Here is a 21,000-nt window from a genome sequence, read left to right on the forward strand (position 1 = left end):
ATAGAAATTAGACAGATCAGATAGCTGCGTGGCTGGTGAGATTTACAGGTGAGAGTTTTAGAGTCTTGCGACAATAGGACTGGTTCTGGGGGAAGTGGAATCTATAAAGCTGCCAGAGTGATAGGTAAACCAATGTCTTTGTTGGATAGCTTGCTGCTACTATTGGTGAAAACTTAGATTATTCTGGCAGAGGGGTGGCAATGATGATTTTTTCAGACAGGAAAATCAAGGGACACAAGGAATTTGGAGGGGAACCTGTAGACTCCATATAATTAGATTCAGAAATAGCAAGTTATCAAGTGGGATCATAGGAAGGGAAAATTCAATAAAAATTCTACATTAGTTTTACAGTACATGCATGTGAATACACAAAACATGGTCAATACAGTTGGTGAGCTGTAGGTACAGATAGCCATGTGGCAATATGATTCATGGTGACAAGATGATGGGCAAAACTGGGTAATAAATGTTCATGAATATATGATATTCAGCAAAGATTGAGAAGAAAAGAATAGATAAGTGGCAATATCGAGAATGTGGAGGAATCTGTTCAGATACAGAGAAAAAATAGTAGAGATATCATTACACGACTGGATGAATTTTATTGCTCACCATCTAGTGGGAAAGATACTGAGGAAGAAATTTATAGGAAGATAACAAAGAGGTGTTAAAATTATCGAGTACTTATAATGGGGACTTTCATTTTCCTAATATAAATTTGCATAGCAATCATGTTAATGGCAGAAAGAGTGGAGAGATTGTGAAGTTTGTGCAGGAGAATTTCCTATATCACTATGTTCCTGACTCATCAAGTAATGTGGCAGCATTGGAGAACGAGGTGGGACAAGGGGATCAAATGTTAATGAGAAATTATAATAAACTTGTATAAAACGTTAGTTCATTTTTAACTAGAGTAGTATGTTCAATTTTGACACCACGCCGGAGCAAAAAAATGGGAAAGCTTTAGGAAGGGTGTGAAAATATTTACAACAGTGGTTCCGAGCATGAGGAAGTCAGATCGCAGAAATTGGGATGTTGTCTTTTGAGTGAAGAAGGTTAAAAGGAAACTTTAATTGACGTGTTCAAAATCATGAATAATTTGGAGAGAGTAGCTTGGTAGATTATTTCTACTGATGGTCAGATAGTGAGTCAGATTACACTGATTTAAGGTAATTGGCGGAAGAACTAAAGATGACATTTGGAACCTTTTTTTGTGTGCAGTGAAGAGATAGGACCTGAAACACATTACCTGAGGCACTGGTGGAAGTAGATTCTATTGTGGCTTTCAAAATGGTACAGGATAATTTCATGAAGAGAAAATATTTGCAGAGTTACCGGAAAAGGCGGGAATTCAAACTAACTCTTGCAGAGAACAAACACAAAGATAATAGATCTATTGGCCTCCTTCTGGCTTATAAATATGTTATGATTCAGTCATAGGTATAAAAATGTTTTTCTGATACTATCAATTCAGGGTAAAGAGATCTCTATTGCATAAAATCTGGAATCTATCAGCTGAGGGTGTATTCTAAGTGAGGTAGAGAAAAATAACAGAGGCAGTGAGGTCTGCAGATGCTGGAGATCAGAGTTGAGAGTGTATAGCTGGAAAAGCACAGGTCAGGCAGCATCCAAGGAGCAGGAAAATCGACCATCCTGATGAAGGGGTCTGGGCCGAAACATCAACTTTCCTGCTCCTCGGATGCAGCCTGACTTGCTGTGCTTTTCCAGCAACACACTCTCAAGAGAGAAAAATAACAATCAGGACTTAGGATCTAATAAATCAGAATAAAGTGGCCTGAATCTGGAGAGGTTGGTGATGTGCAAGTCTCAAATCATTGTGAGCTAAATAGAAGGAGTTGGGAGACAGAGCAATAGAGAAAATGTTTTTTTCCTTTTATTGATTCTTAGTTTGTCCTCTTCACTAGCTTAGTTACTTCTTGGTCTTTGCAACTTTTTACACATTCACTGTTTGTTCAAAATATTCTTTAACTAAACAGGACCCAACCTATGTAAGTTAACTCGAACACTATTTAAAGAGGTCATGCAATCTTCATCACATAATCCAATCTCTCATGTTCAGAAATCTTGCAGTCAGGCAGACATTACATGAGTCTATGCAGCTATGAATCCCTCCAACCACAATTAGCAACACTACTCCACCAGTACATCAGATACTTTTAAACTGTTAACAGTCCTCTTTCCACCTCAAGCTTTCCAAACATTGGCAGCTATAGCACAAAGAGGGAAGGGGATCCTAGACAGAGATCTGAAAGACATTAAGGCCCCTAACCTGGGTAATATCTGCCTCACAATCCAGGCGAACAGCAGCTGCCTTTCCCTGTTTGTGCTGCTAATGGTGCTGATCCCAGCATCAGGCCATTCCACTTTCAGGGAAAAGACCAAGGAATTCCAATGAACAGGGGAAGATAACAAAGCAGAATAAAAAACTCAAGTCATACCCCATTGACTGAACCCCAGAATTAGGTGCAATTCCAGGTGATAATGAGAGAAGATAGGAATATTATAGGAAATGTAACCAATTCTGCAGTACATAAAATGAGCATTTTGAAACAAGGATAGCTATAAATAAGTCAAAAATCACACAACACCAGGTTATAGTCCAACAGGTTTAATTGGAAGCACTAGCTTTTGGAGCGCTGCTCCTTCATCAGGTGGTTGTGGAGGACACAATTGTAAGACACAGAATTTATAGCAAAAGTTTACAGTGTGATGTAAAACTGAAATTATACATTGAATAATACCTTAATTGTTTAAGTCTCTCATCTGCTAGCTTCACTTCTTTCATATGTATGTTACAACACTTTTTTTTTTAAAAGTTATATTCCCAGGTTAACTTTAACAATTGGTGTCAGCCCAGATAATATATTGAAGGTGTTAGCCCCCTGTGTGCTGTTGTCTGTGCCATGATGTTTAGACTGATTCTAATCTAAAAAATGAGTTAGCAGAGTCTTACATGGATCCATGTAGTTTTTGAGCAAACCCCCATCCCAGACACACACACACACACATACACATATACGTTTGTAGAGTGAATTTGTACTTGCAGAGTTACATTGTACTTTGCTCAAAAACTGCATGAATTCATGAATTCAGTTACATCACTCTGTAAACTTTTGCTATAAATTCTGTGTCTTACAATTGTGTCCTCCACAACCACCTGATGAAGGAGGAACACTCCGAAAGCTAGTGCTTCCAATTAAACCTGTTGGAGTATAACCTAGTGTTGTGTGATTATTAACTTTGTACACCCCAGTCCAATACCGGCATCTCCAAATCATTTAAATAAGTCAAGTTGATATAAGGATTCCTGATTTACAGCTTTCATTGCACACTGTTCCAATGGAGCCCAACAAATTGAAGTCCTGATATTCCAAGGAAATTGAAAAATGTGGCGAATGATGCCAATGGTTTTCCCACATTTATTATGTACACCAGTACTGCATAAAACTGCAGATCCTCCCATTGATCTAGGTCAGGGCACTGTGTACTGCTGCTTAAAGAGCCAAATATGTACAGCAATGTGAGGTTCTGTATCAAAGGAATGCAACAAAATATGTATGGAATACATTTAATTCTCTTTTAGCCAGATCACGTTACATTAAAAATGATTTATGCTTTGAACTTCTACTCAGGCCAATGTCCTAGAGGAGCTTCAAGAGAACCACTAAAAACATGTGACAGTATTAAATGGAGAATGACATAAAAATGGCAGTAATCTACAGATTGTATGTAATATAATTCTAAACTATTTCTAGGTCTTAGGAAATAAATAAGAAATTTGATATTTCAGTAAGAAGATAAATAAATGTTCTTTAGACACTTTCATTTTTTTCTTAGAATAACACGGGCTCAGTGGCTCAGTGGTTAGGACTGCTGCCTCACAGTGCCAGGGACCCGGGTTTGATCCCAAACTCGGGTGACTGTGTTGAGTTTGCACATTCTCCCTGTGTCTGCATGTGTTTCCTCCAGGTGGTCTGGTTTCCTCCCACAGTCCAAAGATATAGAGGTTAGGTGAATTGTCTATGCTAAATTGCCCATAGTGTTCAGGGGCAAATTGGTTAAGTGCATTAGTCAGGGGTAAATGCAGAGTAATAGAGTAGAGGAATGGGCCTGGGTGGGTTATTTTTCAGAGCGTCAGTGTAGACTTGATGGGCCAAATAGCCTGTCTTCACACTGTAGGGATTCTCTGATAACAACCCGCTGAGACGAATAGGATTACATTTTCACTTTCACTGCGCGTGAAAGAGTCTGATCAAGTAGATCAAAGTAATAAACATGGCGAGTGGGGAGGAGCAGGGTCTATAAAGATGAAAGATACTCTTCATCATGCTAATGTGATATGTGTTGAAGATAAAAATTTACCCATGTATGGAGCTGGAGATGCCAAATAGGACCAGGATCAAATGAGTCACCACTAAAAATCTTGTAACTTACGAAATATCTTTGCTGAGTTCATGTCAGCAGAATGTGCATTTTCTAAATGAAATGCCAGAAATAAACATGGTTTAAAGAAGATAAAATGATCTTGTAAAAAATATCTAGACTCAGTTGACACAAGACAAAAGGGGGAAATTGCACTCTTCAAAAACTAGGGCAGCATCTTAACAAACAGTGATTCCTGCAGCTGAGAGATACTGTAGTTTCGACCAGAAACAGCCTTGCAATTTGATTTTCCAGGAATAAATCCCTTTGATTGTCTTCACTATCCTGATCTTATGGATAACCTGTTGATGGCTCGTGTATTTGAACTTACGAGATTACCTTGGTTTGTTTCAATTTGTTCTGTTTTTAGTGAATTCCATTGTGTACCTGCTATTGATGTCCGCAATTTTTAGTGTGACTAGGATGCATCTCAAATCACAATAACAGTAGGAAAGGCCAAACTTGCAGTTTGACAGTTCTTGTACCCAAAGATAGCTTAGCTGCAAATCACATGATTCCATCTATTCAGCGCAATATAGTCTTCCCAAGCTTTATCTCTTACTTGTTTATCTCTTAAAGCAAAAGGCATCCTGAAAATGAAATTAAATGAATAACATGTTTTTCAATGTGCTATTTGTAAATTAATGTATATCAATTAAATGACAGTTCATAATAGGAGAAAATTCATTGGCCTTTTTTAACAGGTTTTTACACATATTCTCTTTCCTTGATTATTGGTGTTATCAGCTGACACTCTTACCTCCATTTTAATATTGCAATGCTGACATTTACTTTGTTGTCTCTGATGTTAATTTTTCCCCGAACATTTCATTCCAATATGAATGTAGACATAGTCGTGTCTCTCTACAGAGAGACCACAGAATGCAGAGTCCTACAGTGTACAGCTTATGACAATAAATGTGGTCATTTCCTTAGACCATTCAAGAGCAGTTCTGCCCCAGCAATATTTTGAAATTATTTCACTTCATTTTGTTTGCATACAAAAAGGTTCCAGGATTTTAAAAACTGAACATCATTGACCGTTCATTATAATGGAAGTAAAATCCAGAAAGTCCCATTGAATCCTTCAGTCATATTCCTGCTGAGTGCTCTCCATGCGTGATACTCAGTGACAGGAACACAATTGTGGAAAATCTGACATGTTGGTTTAGCATCTGTTTAGTTTTCTTACATTTTCAGAAGCCACTTGTAAAATGTTTATTTGTTAAATGTACTGAACAAATACAAGTTGTCTTATTTTCTATATCTCTGCCCTTCTTGGGAAGAGCCTGACGGTATTCAGGATAATCCTGGAAGGATACTAAAGGACAAGGAAACAATTATGCCATTTGGTACAGTACTTAAAAATAAGATACAGAAAAGAAACTGAAACCATTTCCACTCTTTTAAAATGGACTGATGACTGAATAGATTGGTTTGGAGTGGAGCGGTCACAATCATAAGGTCTTGTATTCTAAAGCAAGTTTGTGTTCTTTACTTTCCTTTTTCCTCCTTATTTCTTTTTGTCTGTTCCTTAGAACTTGGTGTTGACACTGTGCTAAGATATCCTTCCATCAGAAACTTCTGAGCCAAATTTCTGAGCCTCTAATATAAACCAGGACATGTAACCTTCTTACTGATAAGATGTAAATGAGCTCCAGCAGATACCCCATTCAGCAGCTTTCCCAGAAGCTGTTGGATAGTCATTAGGAATCAGAAACTTAATGGATTTTCTTATTCATTATCAAGAGGTATGTAGCTCAAGTTGGTAAGTTTCACAACTACACGGATCCATTGCAGTCTATGGTACCTTGAATTGTGGAATTATCACTTGGGAAGGATGGGCTGGCAGCATCAGAAACATGCCATTATTTGGTCATGAGTACCAATCAAATAACAAGTTGGAGGTCTTTGGTAAAAATTGGTTCAATATTGGGCAGCGGATTACTAGTTGAAAGAAAAATAATCAAGTTTGGAAAGGTTGCGTATTCAGGGCAGGTGGGGGCTGTGGGTTCTGTAGCATCAGAGTATCAGAGACACATATCGGTCTTAAGGAAAACCAGAAGAGCAGTCCCCTTCCTCCTGGTGTTCATCATTTTATAATTATGAATGTTCTGCTGCACAAAATTAGATAAAGTCTGAATGGTACATGGTCCATAAATTTCTTTCCTAAAATGGTAAATAGCATCCTGCGTCAAACAAAATATTGTGCTTTACATATACAAAGTTATGTCATTGCAATCAGCTGATCATCAAAGGCTAGCCAGTGGTAGGCACCTTCCACGATGTCATGTGTCAGATTGTGACATGAAGATTCTCCCTGCAATTTGAGATGTTTTTATCACTTTTGGCCAGTTTAATTTGTACCTTTGCACTGTTGCAACCAGATAACCACTCTCTAAACCAAGCCAAAAATTTAGGTCTAGATTTCTTTTAATGACTATTGTTTAGTTGCACACCCAAAATAATCATCAAGGTAACTAGTCAACTGGACCAAGAGGCCACAGACAAGACTAAATTTAATTATTAAGTAGGGAAAGAACTTGTTGGAGTTCTACAGCTGAGACTCAGAGTCAGAGTCATAGAGATGTACAGCACAGAAACAGACCCTTCGGTCCAACTCGTCCATGTCGACCAGATATCCCAACCCAATCTAGTCTCATCTGCCAGCACCTAGCCTATATCCCTCCAAACCCTTCCTGTTCATATACCCACCCAGAAACCTTTTAAATGTTGCAATTGTACTAACCTCCACCACTTCCTTTAGCAGCTCATTCCATACACATAACAGTGAAAACGTTGCCCCTTAGGTCTCTTTTATATCTGTCCCCTCTCACCCTCAACCTATGCCCTCTACTTCTGGACTCCCCGACCCTAGGGAAAAGACTTTGTCTATTTATCCTATCCATGCCCCTCATAATTTTGTAAACCTCTATAAGGTCACCCCTCAGCCTCCGACGCTCCAGGGAAAACAGCCCCAGCCTGATCAGCCTCTCCCTACAGCTCAAATCCTCCAACCCTGGCAACATCCTTGTAAGTCTTTTCTGAATCCTTTCAAGTTTCACAACGTCTTTCCGATAGGAAGGAGACCAGAATTGCACACAATATTCCAACAGTGGCCTAACCAATATCACAACATGACCTCCCAACTCCTGTACTCAATACTCTGACCCAATAAAGGAAAGCATACCAAACACCTTCTTCACTATCCTATCTACCTGTGACTATACTTTCAAGGGGCTATGAACCTGCACTCCAAGGTTTCTTGGTTCAGGAACACTCCCTAGGACCTTACCATTAAATGTATAAGTCATGCTAAGATTTGCTTTCCCAAAATGCAGCACTTCACATTTATATAAATTAAACTCCATCTGCTACTTCTCAGCCCATTGGCCCATCTGATCAAGATCCCATTGTAATCTGAGGTAGTCTTCTTCGCTGTCCACTACATCTCCAATTTTGGTGTCATCTGAAAACTTACTAACAGTACCTCTTATGCTCGCATCCAAATCATGGATTTTCACTCTTGAGGCACAGATGTCAGAGATTTTCCAGTTTCCGGCACTTGTCTTGGAAAGAGGTGCTCCACATAGTATGTGCCTCATTCGGGGGTGGGAAGTTGAGACAGCATACCCAGCGGATGCAACTAGAGGCAGCTGCAGGGGCAAGGAAGCCCTAAAGTGGCTGAGTAGAAGACCTGTCTCTGTGAGCTAAGACTTTCTCCCAGTTGTTCTGTTAAATATTACATCCTCTAGCTTTCGCTCCTCATATGCCATTACCATCCGATCCATTCCCTATGTTCCATCCATGGCAAATACTATTAATCCATATCTCCATACATCCCCAATGGGCCATTATACCTTCTAGCCAAACATGTGCCACATTCTTACCCCTAGCCACTTATAGCTTATGTGCCAACTCATGACAATCTATGCCTACCACACTTTATTCTTACATCCTCTGAGTCAACCTATCAAATGTACATTATGCGTAGAGTTTGGGAACTGTGCTGTAATGAAATAAAATAAATGCCCATGTCTGTATTACAGACTTTGCTATATCTACACACGTAGATATTATTTATAAAAGCCCAAGTACTTAATCCTCACAAAAGTAGTCAGTTACATTCATATCCCACAAAGACAGTCAATCACCTAATAACATCTTGGAGTTGTCAATCAAATTGTAACATAGCACAGCCTGTTGTGGGTGCTTCTGCAAGCACTTTAGATTATGTCAACAAACAGACTGAAGCTTCATGCACAAACACTTTCCACTCACAGACACATGCAGGCTTTCATTTCAAATTTTAAAGGGTGGTATTTTAAATAGCATGACAGCTCCACAGGCTTTATCCATCTCTTATGAACATTTACACCTACTCTATGAAGCCACAGCTCAAGCATTGTGGGCTAAGACCCTCACTCCAGGAAAGTTGTGATCTGAAAGAAAAACTCAGCAGGTCTGGCAGCATCTGTGGAGAGAAAGCAGAGTTAATGTTTCAGGTCCAGTGACGTTTCTTCAGAACAGGTTGTGAACTATTTTATCTTTATGACGAGAAGGATGACCATCCCTAAAGGATATTAGTGAACTAGTTGTGAATTTACAACAAACAAGAGGGGTTAAATAGTCACCGTTGAGCTAGTTTTTAATTCCAGATTTTATTGAATTCAAATTCACCATCTGCCGTGGTGGGATTCAGACTCCAGACCCCAGAACATTAGTGTGGTGATTTGGATTAATAATTCAGTGATCACTACATCACAATTACCTTTCCACTTTTACAGTGTGGAACCCTTACCAAATGTGAACCATGAGAAAAATCTATTTTGAAGAGTCAATTCTGTATTTCATGTTCCCTAGCAGGGAGAGACAACAATGACTAAAATATTGCAGGAAATTAAATGATTTAATCCAATGTGTTTCTTGCAAGTATAACTCCATCCTACAGGCAAACTATCATGGAGCCATCTTTAATAGATAAACAATTTCAACCCTGGGCCTCCTAATCTCATGAATGCTAAGAGATTTTGTAGGAACAAATGATGGTATAATCAAGTTAGCGTTATGCCTGAGAACCTTTCAACCTACAACATCTACTGTTTTAAAGGAGAAAATTTGAAAGGAATAACAATTTCAAACAACTTTGTGTATGGGTTTGGTTTAATTCTTAAGTAACATTCTTCCTTGTTATTTTTGCTCTACTAATGCTCTTGCTATTCATGCTGCGTGCTGGCGGAACTTTCTCATAAAGAAAGGGCTAGGAACATTCCAAAATATCTTCACTACACCTTGCACAATAATCTAAGACATTTATTAGTTACATCCCAAACATGGATGTGTGGTCATTTCTTTTTTAAATCTCTTTGGGCTGTAGTTGTCATCTAAAGATAGCTTTCTCATCTCTAAACTTTAGGCTCTCTTGGATAATAACAACCATTTTTTCTCAATTTCATTTTCAATGATCCTCTGAACATTCCTCCCTGTTTTCTGTTCATCTACACACTCATTATCTTCTCTATGCTGTCGAAGTGCTGGAATTATAATTCATTACAACATCTCCAACACTGATACATCATTTACAGGACATTAAATTCCTCAACATTTTTAACCTTTCCTATCTCTCTTTAAAACAATGGATCAGCATTAAATTGTTGCTTTTTTCAGAAGTTAACTTGTCTTTTGCTTTTGTGGTATTGTGTAGGCATGTGCCTTCACTTTGAGTTTGCTACAAAAATAATGTTTATTATAATTCAACTGCTTTGAATTGATTTGATTGTTGTGAATGATGTTGTGAAACACAAATCTTTGCAAGTGTTTGAAAACTGCATCTTGTCAGCCTGGCAATATTTTCTGGCATGGAATAGAAAGAAAACATAGTTTGCTTGTCAGAAACAAATCCTGAAAGTCATTTTTTAGAAGCTACGATGGGTTTAAGAATTTGAAAGATAATGCAAAGGATTTAATAAAACAAATGAAAAAATTGTTAAAATATAAAAGTCATTTAACAAAAATTGTGAAAATTATAAAAATGAAATAAAAGGAGGAAAATCAGTTTTAAGCTGTAGCATGAATCGGACAATAAGGAATTGGCACTCTATTTTATACGCCACCCAAGTTTCTATTCCAATGAACTCAATGAGAAAGTAGTGGGTGGCACAGTGGTTAGCACTGCTGCCTCACAGTACCAGAGACCCGGGTTCAATTCCAGCCTCAGGTGACTCTCTATGTGGAGTTTGCACGTTCTCCCTCTGTCTGGGAGCTTTGGTTTCCTCCCACAATCCAAAAATGTGCAGGTTAGGTGAATTGGCCATGCTAAATTGCCCGTAGTGTTAGGTGAAGGGGTAAATGTAGGGGAATGGGTCTGGGTGGGTTGCATGTTGGTGTGGACATGTTGGGCCGAAGGGCCTGTTTCCACACTGTAAGTAATCTAATCTAAATTGGTGGCAGCATAAAACAGGAGACAGAGGTGCATTGATACCCCATGATGGTGACAACATTACCTAGTTTAGGCAATTAGATCCTGAACAGCTTCCTCTTCTATATTTGTTCATGGGATTTGGGCAACGCTGGCGACTTCTTAACTATCACTTATTGCCTCGGGAAGATGTTGGTGAGCTGCCTTCTTGAATGGTCGTAGCCCATTGGCCCATGGTTCTATTCAGACAGGTGATCCATGATTGTGACTGAGCAACAATGAGGGAACAATTATTTAGTTTCACATTAGATGGTGTATGGAGGGGAATTTATGGTGCTTCTGCATTTGGTGCTCTTGACCCTGTAGCTGACAGAATTTGTAAATTTGGGAGGTGCTGTTGAAGGAGGCTATGTAAATTGTTGGTGTTTTTTGTGGATGGTACACCCTGCTGTCACTGTACATTAGTGGTTGCTCCCTTGCTAATCAAGAATGAATACCTTTTAAGGCAGAAGCAGATGCAATGACAGGACTGTGAGGCAGAGAGTTCCAAAAGCCCATGAATGTCTGAGAGAAAAAAACTCCTCCTCATTCTTCTGAAATGAGACACCTTTAGGTTTAAAGTGTGCCCCCTGGGAATCATCTTTTCAGCATCCACCCTGCTAAGTCACCTCAGTGTATTATATGTTTCAATGAGATAACCTCTCATTTTGCTTGTGCCCCATAGATAAGGAGGCAAATCTCACTGCAGAATTCCTAGCTCTGATCTGCTCCTGTAAAAGCAACTGTGTATGATCTTTTCAGCATTGTCGCAAATTGAATGCTTGTATCGTGCAATAAATCTGTTCACCTGACATCTGTGGGTGCAAAGGAAAGATAAAATGCACAATTTGCAGGATAAAACACATATAGAAACATGCAATACTGAAAATTGTTGTTTGAGAAAGCATATTAAGTGCTAGAAAGCTGGTGTTGCAAGTGGACGTACAGATACCGCCCTAGACAAATTCATAGCTTTGTCCTGAGGGGATAAAGTAGGGAAATGGAAATAACATGAATGAAATGAAAGGCCTGATTCCATCCTGTCCTCCAGTGTCAATTAAACAACAGAAATAAAAAGAGAGGCGGTGGAGTATTCCTCAGAAATTCAGGTCCAGTTTGGACTTGGAATAAATGGCACCCAGGTGAGTAGAGAATTGGAATAACAGCTCACATAACCAGGGATTTTTATCCTCATCTGGCTCCTGAAACAAATTCTAATCAGACAGGAAAGGAAAGTAGGTGCAGGTCCAAGAAAATTAATTTATTGTGATTAGATAAAAGAAAGTTTAATTTTAAACAAATATTGCGAGAAACAAAATGCTTAGCCAGCATAGCGGAAGCCTGAGATTGCAGCAGTTCAGACCTTTGCAGTTAAGGTTAACTTTTTCTATTGGCTGTTATTATCACATTGTATTTTCCTTGGGAATGGAGGCAATAATAAAACAGATGAATAGCAGGACTACAGGGTTGGAGGATTTGAGTTATAGGGAGAGGTTGACTAGGCTAGGGCTGTTTTCCCTGTAGCGTCGGAGGCTGAGGGGTGACCTTACAGAGGTTTATAAAATCATGAGTGGTAGAGTCATAGAGTCATGGTCCAACCCGTCCATGCCAACCAGATATCCCAACCCAACCACCCCAGGGAAAAGACTTTGTCTATTTATCCTATCCATGCCCCTCATGATTTTGTAAACCTCTATAAACCTCCCCTCAGCCTCCGACGCCCCAGCGTGTCCAGCCTCTCCCTGTAGCTCAAATCCTCCAACCCTGGCAACATCCTTGTAAATCTTTTCTGAATCCAATCAAGTTTCACAACATCTTTCCGATAGGAAGGAGACCAGAATTGCACGCAATATTTCAACAGTGGCCTAACCAATGTCCTGTACAGCCGCAACATGACCTCCCAACTCCTGTACTCAATACTCTGACCAGTAAAAGAAAGCATACCAAATGTCTTCTTCACTATCCTATCTACCTGCGACTCCATTTTCAAGGAGCTATGAACCTGCACTCCAAAATCTCTTTGTTCAGCAACACACCCTCGGACCTTACCATTAAGTGCATAAGTCCTGCTAAGATTTGCAGCACCTCGCACTTATCTGAATTAAACTCCATCTGCCACTTCTCAACCCATTGGCCCATCTGGTCCAGATCCTGTTGTAATCTGAGGTAACCCTCTTTGCTGTCCACTACATCTCCAATTTTGGTGTCATCTGCAAACTTACTAACTGTACCTCTTACACATGCATCCATGTAAATGACAAAAAGTAGAGGACCCAGCACTGATCCTTGTGGCACTCACTGGTCACAGGTCTCCAATCTGAAAAACAACCCTCCACCACCATCCTCTATATTCTATCTTTGAGCCAGTTCTGTATCCAAATGGCTAGTTCTCCCTGTATTCCATGAGATCTAACCTTGCTAATCAGTCTCCCATGGGGAACCTTGTCAAACGCCTTACTGAAGTCCATATAGATCACATCTACCACTCTGCCCTCATCAATCCTCTTAAATAGACAAAGTATTTTCTCTTGGATGGGGGAGTTCAGAACTAGAGAGCATAAGTTTAGGCTGAGAGGGGAAAGATATAAAAAAGACCTAAGGGACACATTTTTCATGCAGAGGGTGGTACGTGTATGGAATGAGCTGCCAGAGGAAGTGGTGGAGGCTGGTACAATTGTAACATTTAAAAGGCATCTGGATGGGTATATGGATAGGAAGGGCTTGTAGGGATATGGGCCAGGTGCTGGCAAGTGGGACTAGATTGGATTGGGATATCTGATCGGTATGGACGATTTGGACCGAAGGGTCTGTTTCTGTGCTGTATATCTCTATGATTCTGTGACTTTAAAAGGCTTTTCACAGAATGGAGTAAAACTTAATGTGATCAAAGCCAAAGGCAGGGTCAAAATAACTTAAGATGACTGATGAGATTCTGTTTTCTTTGTAACCTAACAATCAGCGACTATTGGGAGCATTAGCAATATTAAAATATGATGTAAAAATTCCAGAAAATTACAAAGCATTTACTTTTGATATTGTAACTTTAGCAATGTGCGTAGCATTTTTCAAGTTTCTTTTATAAAAGTGAATAGATTTATTTTCATTCAGATTATCCATGAACAGCCTAAAAATCATTCCACAGATGTAGTATATTGGCATGGATGGAAATTGGCAGGAAACAGCAAGTGAGGTTCAGAGGCTCTTTTTCAGGTTCGTGACCCATGACCAGTGGGGTTCCCCAGAAATCAGTGCAGGGACTACAACAGTTCACAATATATATTAATGACCTGGAGAAAGGAAGTGAACATAATGCGGTTAAATTCGCAGACAACACTAAACTAGTTGGAACGTCAGGTTGTGAGAGAGGTACAAGCAGTTTACAGAATGATATTGATAGATGAAGTAAATGAGTGAAAAATTGGAAATGGGAAAATGTGAAATTGTTCACTTTGGAAGGGAGAACAAATTAACAGAATATAATTTAACCAAAGAAAATTGCAGAAAGCTGCAGCACAAAGGTTCTTGGGGATTCTTGAGCACAAAAGCACAGAAAGCTAGCAGATAGGGGGCAGCAGACAATCAGGGAGGCTAATGGAATCAAAACTGAAAGAACTGTAGATGCTGTAAAGCAGAAACAAAAACAGAACTTGTAGGAAATGTGCAACCGGTCCAGCCTCAATATAAAAGGTTCAGGACAGGTTTGAAAAAATTCAAGTAAGTGAACCATTGGGAGGGTAGAAGAAGAGTCAACATAAAAGGAATCAAAAAGGTTTCAAGGTACTTTAATAGTATAAGAATGGTAAAAGGGTGGTAAAAGGTGTGGAGTCATTTATGAACCTAAATGGAGACTTGTCTATGGAGGCACAGGGCACGGGGTCAATTAAATGAGGGTGTTGGGTTTGCCTTTACCGAAGTGAGAAAGAATGTAGTTTAGACTGTCAACATGTTTAATGAGTGTACTTACATTTGATAACTCATCAGGACTGAATAAAACATCCAGGTTACTGAGGAAAATAAAAATGGAAATTGCAGACAGACTGGTCAAATTTTCCAAATTCCCTTCAATACAGGACCAGTGCTGGAGGACAGAAGAATTGTAAACGTTCCTATCTTATACAAAAAAAATTACTATAATCAACCTAGCAACATAGTTTAGATTCAGTGATGGGACAAATTTAGAATCACTGTTTCAGGACTATTAATAGATGTTTGGGCAAATACAGGTTAATTACAGATAGATTCCTTGAAAGTAGAGTTGAGGTAGGATAGTGAAGGCGGCGTTTGGTATGCTTCCCTTTATTGGTCAGAGTATTGAGAACTGGAGTTGGGAGGTCATGTTGCAGTTGTACAGGACATTGGTTCGATCACTATTGGAATATTGTGTGCAATTCTAAGTTTCCTCCTGAAGGAAGGATGCTGTGAAACTTGAAAGGATTCAGAAAAGATTTACAATTATGTTGCCAGGATTGGAGGGTTTGAGCTGTGGGGAGAGGCTGAGTAGACTGGGGTTGTTTTCCCTGAAGTGTCAGAGGTTAAGGTTAAGACCAAAGTCTTTTTCCTGGGATGGGGAAGTCCAGAACTCGAGGGCAAAGGTTTAAGGTGAGAAGGGGAAGATTTAAAAGGGACCTAAGGGGCAACTTTTTCATACAGAGGGTGGTAATGAGCTGCCAGAGAAAGTGGTGGAGGCTGGTACAATTACAACATTTAAAAGACATCAGGGATGGGTAATGAATAGGAAGGGTTTAGAGGGATATGGGCCAAGTGCTGGCAAATGGGACGAGATTAGGTTAGGATATCTGGTCGTCATGAACAAGTTGGATAGGAGGGTCTGTTTCTGTGCTGTACAGCTCTTTGACTATAACAGTAGAGATTTGTTGAGGGAAAATCACATGTATTTTAATTTGTTGGGGTTTTCTGATGAGGTAACATAAGGGTAGATAAGGGTAACACGTTGAATGTTGCGTATGAGGACATAAAAAATTCATATAATAAACTTATGGGTATAATGGACAGTGCACTATTTCAACAGTTTAATGGAATTGCCTGCACAGTGGAGTTGATATTTACTGCAGGGTAGTGGGAAATGAGTCATTTAGCAAAGAGAGATGAGGAGAGATGATATAAGGGATACAACTCTAAAAGGGCTTTAGGCAATAAAGGAATTAAACGATTAAAAGCAGAAAGTGCTCAAGAAATTCTGCAGGTCTGGTAGCATTGACAGAGAGAAAAATTGAGTTAATGCTTGGAGTCCAATATGACTCTTTTTTTAGAACCTCAAGTTGAGTTTGGTGCTGGTGGTGCCTCAGATCAAGCTGGAGTACATTGGTTGGGGATCCTACTGCTTTCCTGCCTTTGTCCCGGTTAAATTGAATATTAATTTGGAGAAAAAATAAGCATAGCAAGAGAGGGAGAATTGGAAGGACTGTCCAACCTGAAGGTGGATGAATCACTGAGACCAGATGAATTGCATCATCGGCTGTTAAAGGAATAATAGACCAGTCAGTCTGATGTCTGTGGTAGGCAAATTACTGGAATCAATTTTGTGAGACTTGGAGAGCCAGAGGTTAGTTAGGGTTAATCAGCAAGGTTTTGTTAAGGGAGGGTCATATCTTAAAAACTTAATTGAATTTTCTGAGGTGGTAACAAGGAGGATTGATGAGGATAGTGAGAGACCATGAAGCGCATGTCCACAGGTCCCTGAAGGAACCAGGACAGGTCAATATGGAGGTGAAGAAGACACACAGGAGGCTTTCCTTCAGTGAGTTAGAAATTCAATGCAGTAATTGGAAGGTAATGCTGGAACTTTATAGGATACTGATTAGGCCACAGTTGGGGATTAATGTATATTTTTGATCACATTACAGGACAACCATTATTGCTCTGGAGATTGTATAGTGGAGATTTGTCAGGATTAAAAATTGCACCTATAAAGGAAAGATTAGATGGGCTAGGATTGTTTTTGTTAGAAAAGAATATGGTGAGAGGTAACTGAATTGGTATATACAAAATAATGAAGTGGTTAGATTGAGTGGATAGGGATGACTTGTTTCCCCTTGGGATGAAGTTAATTTCCAGATTTACAGTGATTGGTAGAAGAAGGGACATTGAGGTGGAAACTCTCAAAATATTTTAAAGGAACCTGGATCAGTCTCTGAAGCACTGTAGCCTGTAGGGCTGCAAACCAGATTCTTGAAAGTGGGATTGGAATTAGGGGGTTGGGGGTTGGGGGGGGGCGCTTTGGTTTATTCAGCTGGCACAGACACAATGGCTGAAAGGTCTTTTTCTGTGCTGTAACCTTTCTGTGGTCTCACAGTTCTAAGTCTGGGACAAGACTGCTCCTGGATGGCTTTTCCACCCTATTGTTGATTGAGGCATTTGTGTCGGTAACTAGAGGTTTCAACTCATCAATGGGGCATGATGGATTTACTGTGGGGCAAGTCCAGAGAGAAAATCCTGTTGGCATTGCTTGTGGGCTTCCAAAGAAGATTCTTTGTTTTGAGGTGCTCAATACGTGATCAAGAAAAATGAGATGAGGATGATATCAGAAGATTTGGGGCTGCTGAGACCCAATCTTTGCCCTTGCTGCCGACCCTTCTAGCCCCACTCCCCTGCCTCCCACTGTGTGAAGCCCCATTCCACTATCACTCACCTAATACCAGGTCCCTCAGTGACCCTGGACTGATTTTACATTGTCCAAAGCAGCATTCCTTTCCCACTGGCACTGCTGCATGATGCAATGATGCTAATCTCTGACTGTTCAGTGGCACCTGAAGTTGGGGGTTTTAGGGGGTGGGGTGATTTCTGCTCTCATTGATCATGGGGAATTTCAGCTGCTGCCCAGTTAAGTGCTTAATTGGCAGTTAATCTAAGGGACTTTTGCAAAAGGAGGCAATGTGGGTTTCTCACCAACTCTCTAACCACTGGGCATGATTCTCATTTTCTCCGTTAAACACTGCCCCAAACACTTATTTTCTTTCCCATGTTCCTGTGAGTGTGGCTCCTCAATATAATATTAGATCTTCTACAAAATAAACATGGTAAAATTACATTCCAAATTCCTCTTTCTCTGAATGGTTTAATTGTCCTATGTTATTAGCTGTAAAACTTAAATTTATTATTGAGTAAATATACAGTTTTAAAGCCTGAAAAATGTATTGAGGATTTTGTGGAAGTTTTGAATTTGACATTGTTCATGGCATTCTGCTGGTAATCACAATGCAAATGTGATTACCCTCAATCTTCAAAGAAAATTCTGTTCAGTGCTTTTTGATTTTATGAGTGTTTCATGTTCTTTGATTTGTCTCTTGTTTTCATTTGGTCACATTTCATTTGTTGAAATAAGAGAGGAAGCCAGGAGGTTTTTTTTTCAAAATGTCCATGGGAGTTGACCTCAGCCAGGCTTCAGCCCAGTGTTGCCATGAACAATATTTTATCTTGTGCTAGGCTAGGTCTCCTGGCTTTCATCAAATGAGGTTCACAGGTATGTGGGTTTAAGCTGCTCCATGATGATTTGGGGGGGGACATAGTCTCTCTCCACCTCTATTTCCTTGACAGAGCACATTCTAACTCCAATATGCTATGCCAATATGTTGCGGATAAATCTATTTTCACATATACATTTGTAAGATTTGATACTTAAGAGGATAGAAAAACATTTGGAATGAATATAGGATGAGTGATATTAATTTCTGGTGTACAAAACAAATTGCTTGGTAAATGGTACAGTGACTGACACTCGAAGCTGCCTTGGGAAACCAAATATTGTTTTGTTGCTCTGCTCAAGTTAAAAACTTGAAATGCAAGTTTTAGATTGAGTACAGACAGCTTGTATTTTGCATCTGTCCATTCTTTTCCTGGAAGTACTTGATGATGATAATGGACTGCCCGAGTTGTTCTCCCAATCAGCAATTAAACCAATAACCTTGATGACCAAAACATCACCACAAAGGAAAAAAAGATATATAGTGTGGTGTGCATTATGTTGTCTAACGATTGGAAGCTTATCACTTAAACTCATATGGTTACCTGGTACAGATTTGGCCCATTTAACAACAGATACAAGTTGTCTCTCGCATAGCCTGTTCAGGCTGGTTAGCAGATAGTTAGTTGAGTCAGGTTGACTGTTATCATAGCCTGCATAAACAACTTCTGGTTCAATTATCTGTAAAATGGAAACGAGTGTCGGAGTGAACTGGACCGCTCGAGCTGAATGTAACGAGACCTTTGGCACTGCAACTGGATTGACACTTGATAGTGTCATTTCGGACTGCAGAGAAGATGGGCTGTTTCCGATGTTCTTTAGTTTACTGAATTTTCTTAGCTTTCGGGCTGAAAAACAAAAGATAATTGCCAGTTCAACAACTGACATTCCAACAGAATATCCATTACTGTTTAATTTACAGAGTTATACTGCCCAATTATCCAAACCAATCTCGACATTAGTTGGATTCAGTTTGATCCCACTTTTGTCCATTGCCTCAGTTTCCAAATTCAGTTCCTTTGGTAAATGAATAAGCCATTGTCTCTTAAACATAATGGTAAATCACACTTCATATAAGGGATATAATGAGAAATAAAATGTGATGTTGCCAGGCATCAGCACTTTGACTCTGACGAGGCAAAAGTCATCTGAGACTATGTGGCAAGATCAAAGGTTTTATATGACAAGGATCGAATGAGCTTTATCTATCTTTACTCAAGGAGAAAGAAACTGTGGGGAAGTGCTTTCAGTTTAAAATACGTTCCTAGCTAAGCATTGCTTAAAAAAGAAAATTTAAATATTCTTACCTCTTTGGAGAAGTCCTTATTTTCATTTCAATTTTTCAGACCCTGATTCGGGGTCTCCCTTCTCTGCAGGGAGCCACTCTGAAGATGTCAGTTATGAGAGTGGCAGTGACTGCCTTCTTAGAGAACCCTGTACTATTAGCATCCAGACCAGTTTTGATGCTAGTTGGGAAGCAGATGAGCTGAGAAAAGTCAGTGACAGCTGGGTAAATAGGCATACTCAGTTGTTATTGACTCCTTCAGGCTCAAATCTCTCAATAACTGCCTGAAAAATTCCCATTGTTACAAAAACTTTGAAATGTAAATTTAATAAAAATAACAGAGGGGAGTACATTAGCTGACAAGTGCAGGAAGTCAGCAGAGGGAAGAAAAATGCTCTAAAAGTTTCCGTAATGGAGAATAACCTACTGATGCCTGGCAATATTATCTCTCAAACTTTATTGCAAGTAATATATAGTTTGCATGTATGTCATCCAGTTTTACCATCTTGGGAAATGTTTTCACATAAAGAGAACAATGATTTCTAATAATTGATTTTTCAAATTGTCATCCAGGCACTAATCTCTGTGTGCCAGAATATGATTTGGTCAATTCTACCTGACTTTGCGCACCAATGTTTTGGCTCCATTTATAGTCTAAAATAAAGAAGATTTTACACCAAAATCAACTTAGTTTTGCAATCACAGTAATTTCATATTCTGTCACTTATCGTGTGCGCCAGGAGTTTAGGCTCATTTTCCAATGCATGTAATAATGGAGAAATCGTGGGTGTAACTTTGCGCTGTCTTTATATACAAGACTCCAAAAAGTACCTATTTTTAATTAAGTTTAGCTGTTGTGAAACAATAACATGGACTTCTACAACTGTTTTGTTTATAATTATTTATTAATCCAGGGGCCAACATCAAATCTGGTTTAAAAAACTTGGCAAAAAAGCTTCTTTTGCAATCACTATACCAAAATTTGAGCAAAGCACACAAAATCCCGACAAAAAAAAAGGTGAAAACTGCTGTCATTAGTGGCAAAGATAAATTTCAGCCAATTGCAATATGTCAGCATTAAAGATCTTTTTGCGCTTCTGAAGCAAATGAAAAGCCACTTGACCCATACAAGTTTTGTAAAGCTGCTGCTGAGCACACCACTGCTTGTTAAAAATAGCTAAATGGCTGTTGTGCAAAGCCAGTTTTAATGAAGAGAGTCTGCAAGCGCAGGTAGACACCATCATGAAGTGACGCAACCACATTGTTTCATGGGGGAGGCCAAACCCCCCAGCTTGTAAAGTAGGCACAAAGCATTGCAGTTTTTCAGCACTGTCT

The 21,000-nt window shown here is 39.4% G+C and overlaps 1 protein-coding gene across 1 annotated transcript in view; it reads right to left on the bottom strand.

The window, feature by feature from the left end:
- The window catches only part of LOC122553907 (progesterone receptor-like), a 313,964-nt gene that overhangs the window by 64,083 nt on the left and 228,881 nt on the right, over positions 1-21,000 (bottom strand). Inside the window, exon 5 of the mRNA XM_043698410.1 lies at positions 18,926-19,228. Coding sequence (XP_043554345.1) covers positions 18,926-19,228 — 303 coding nt within the window. The remainder of the gene's footprint in view (positions 1-18,925; positions 19,229-21,000) is intronic.

Source organism: Chiloscyllium plagiosum, chromosome 10 (assembly GCF_004010195.1).
Source record: "Chiloscyllium plagiosum isolate BGI_BamShark_2017 chromosome 10, ASM401019v2, whole genome shotgun sequence".
Classification (NCBI taxonomy): domain Eukaryota; kingdom Metazoa; phylum Chordata; class Chondrichthyes; order Orectolobiformes; family Hemiscylliidae; genus Chiloscyllium; species Chiloscyllium plagiosum.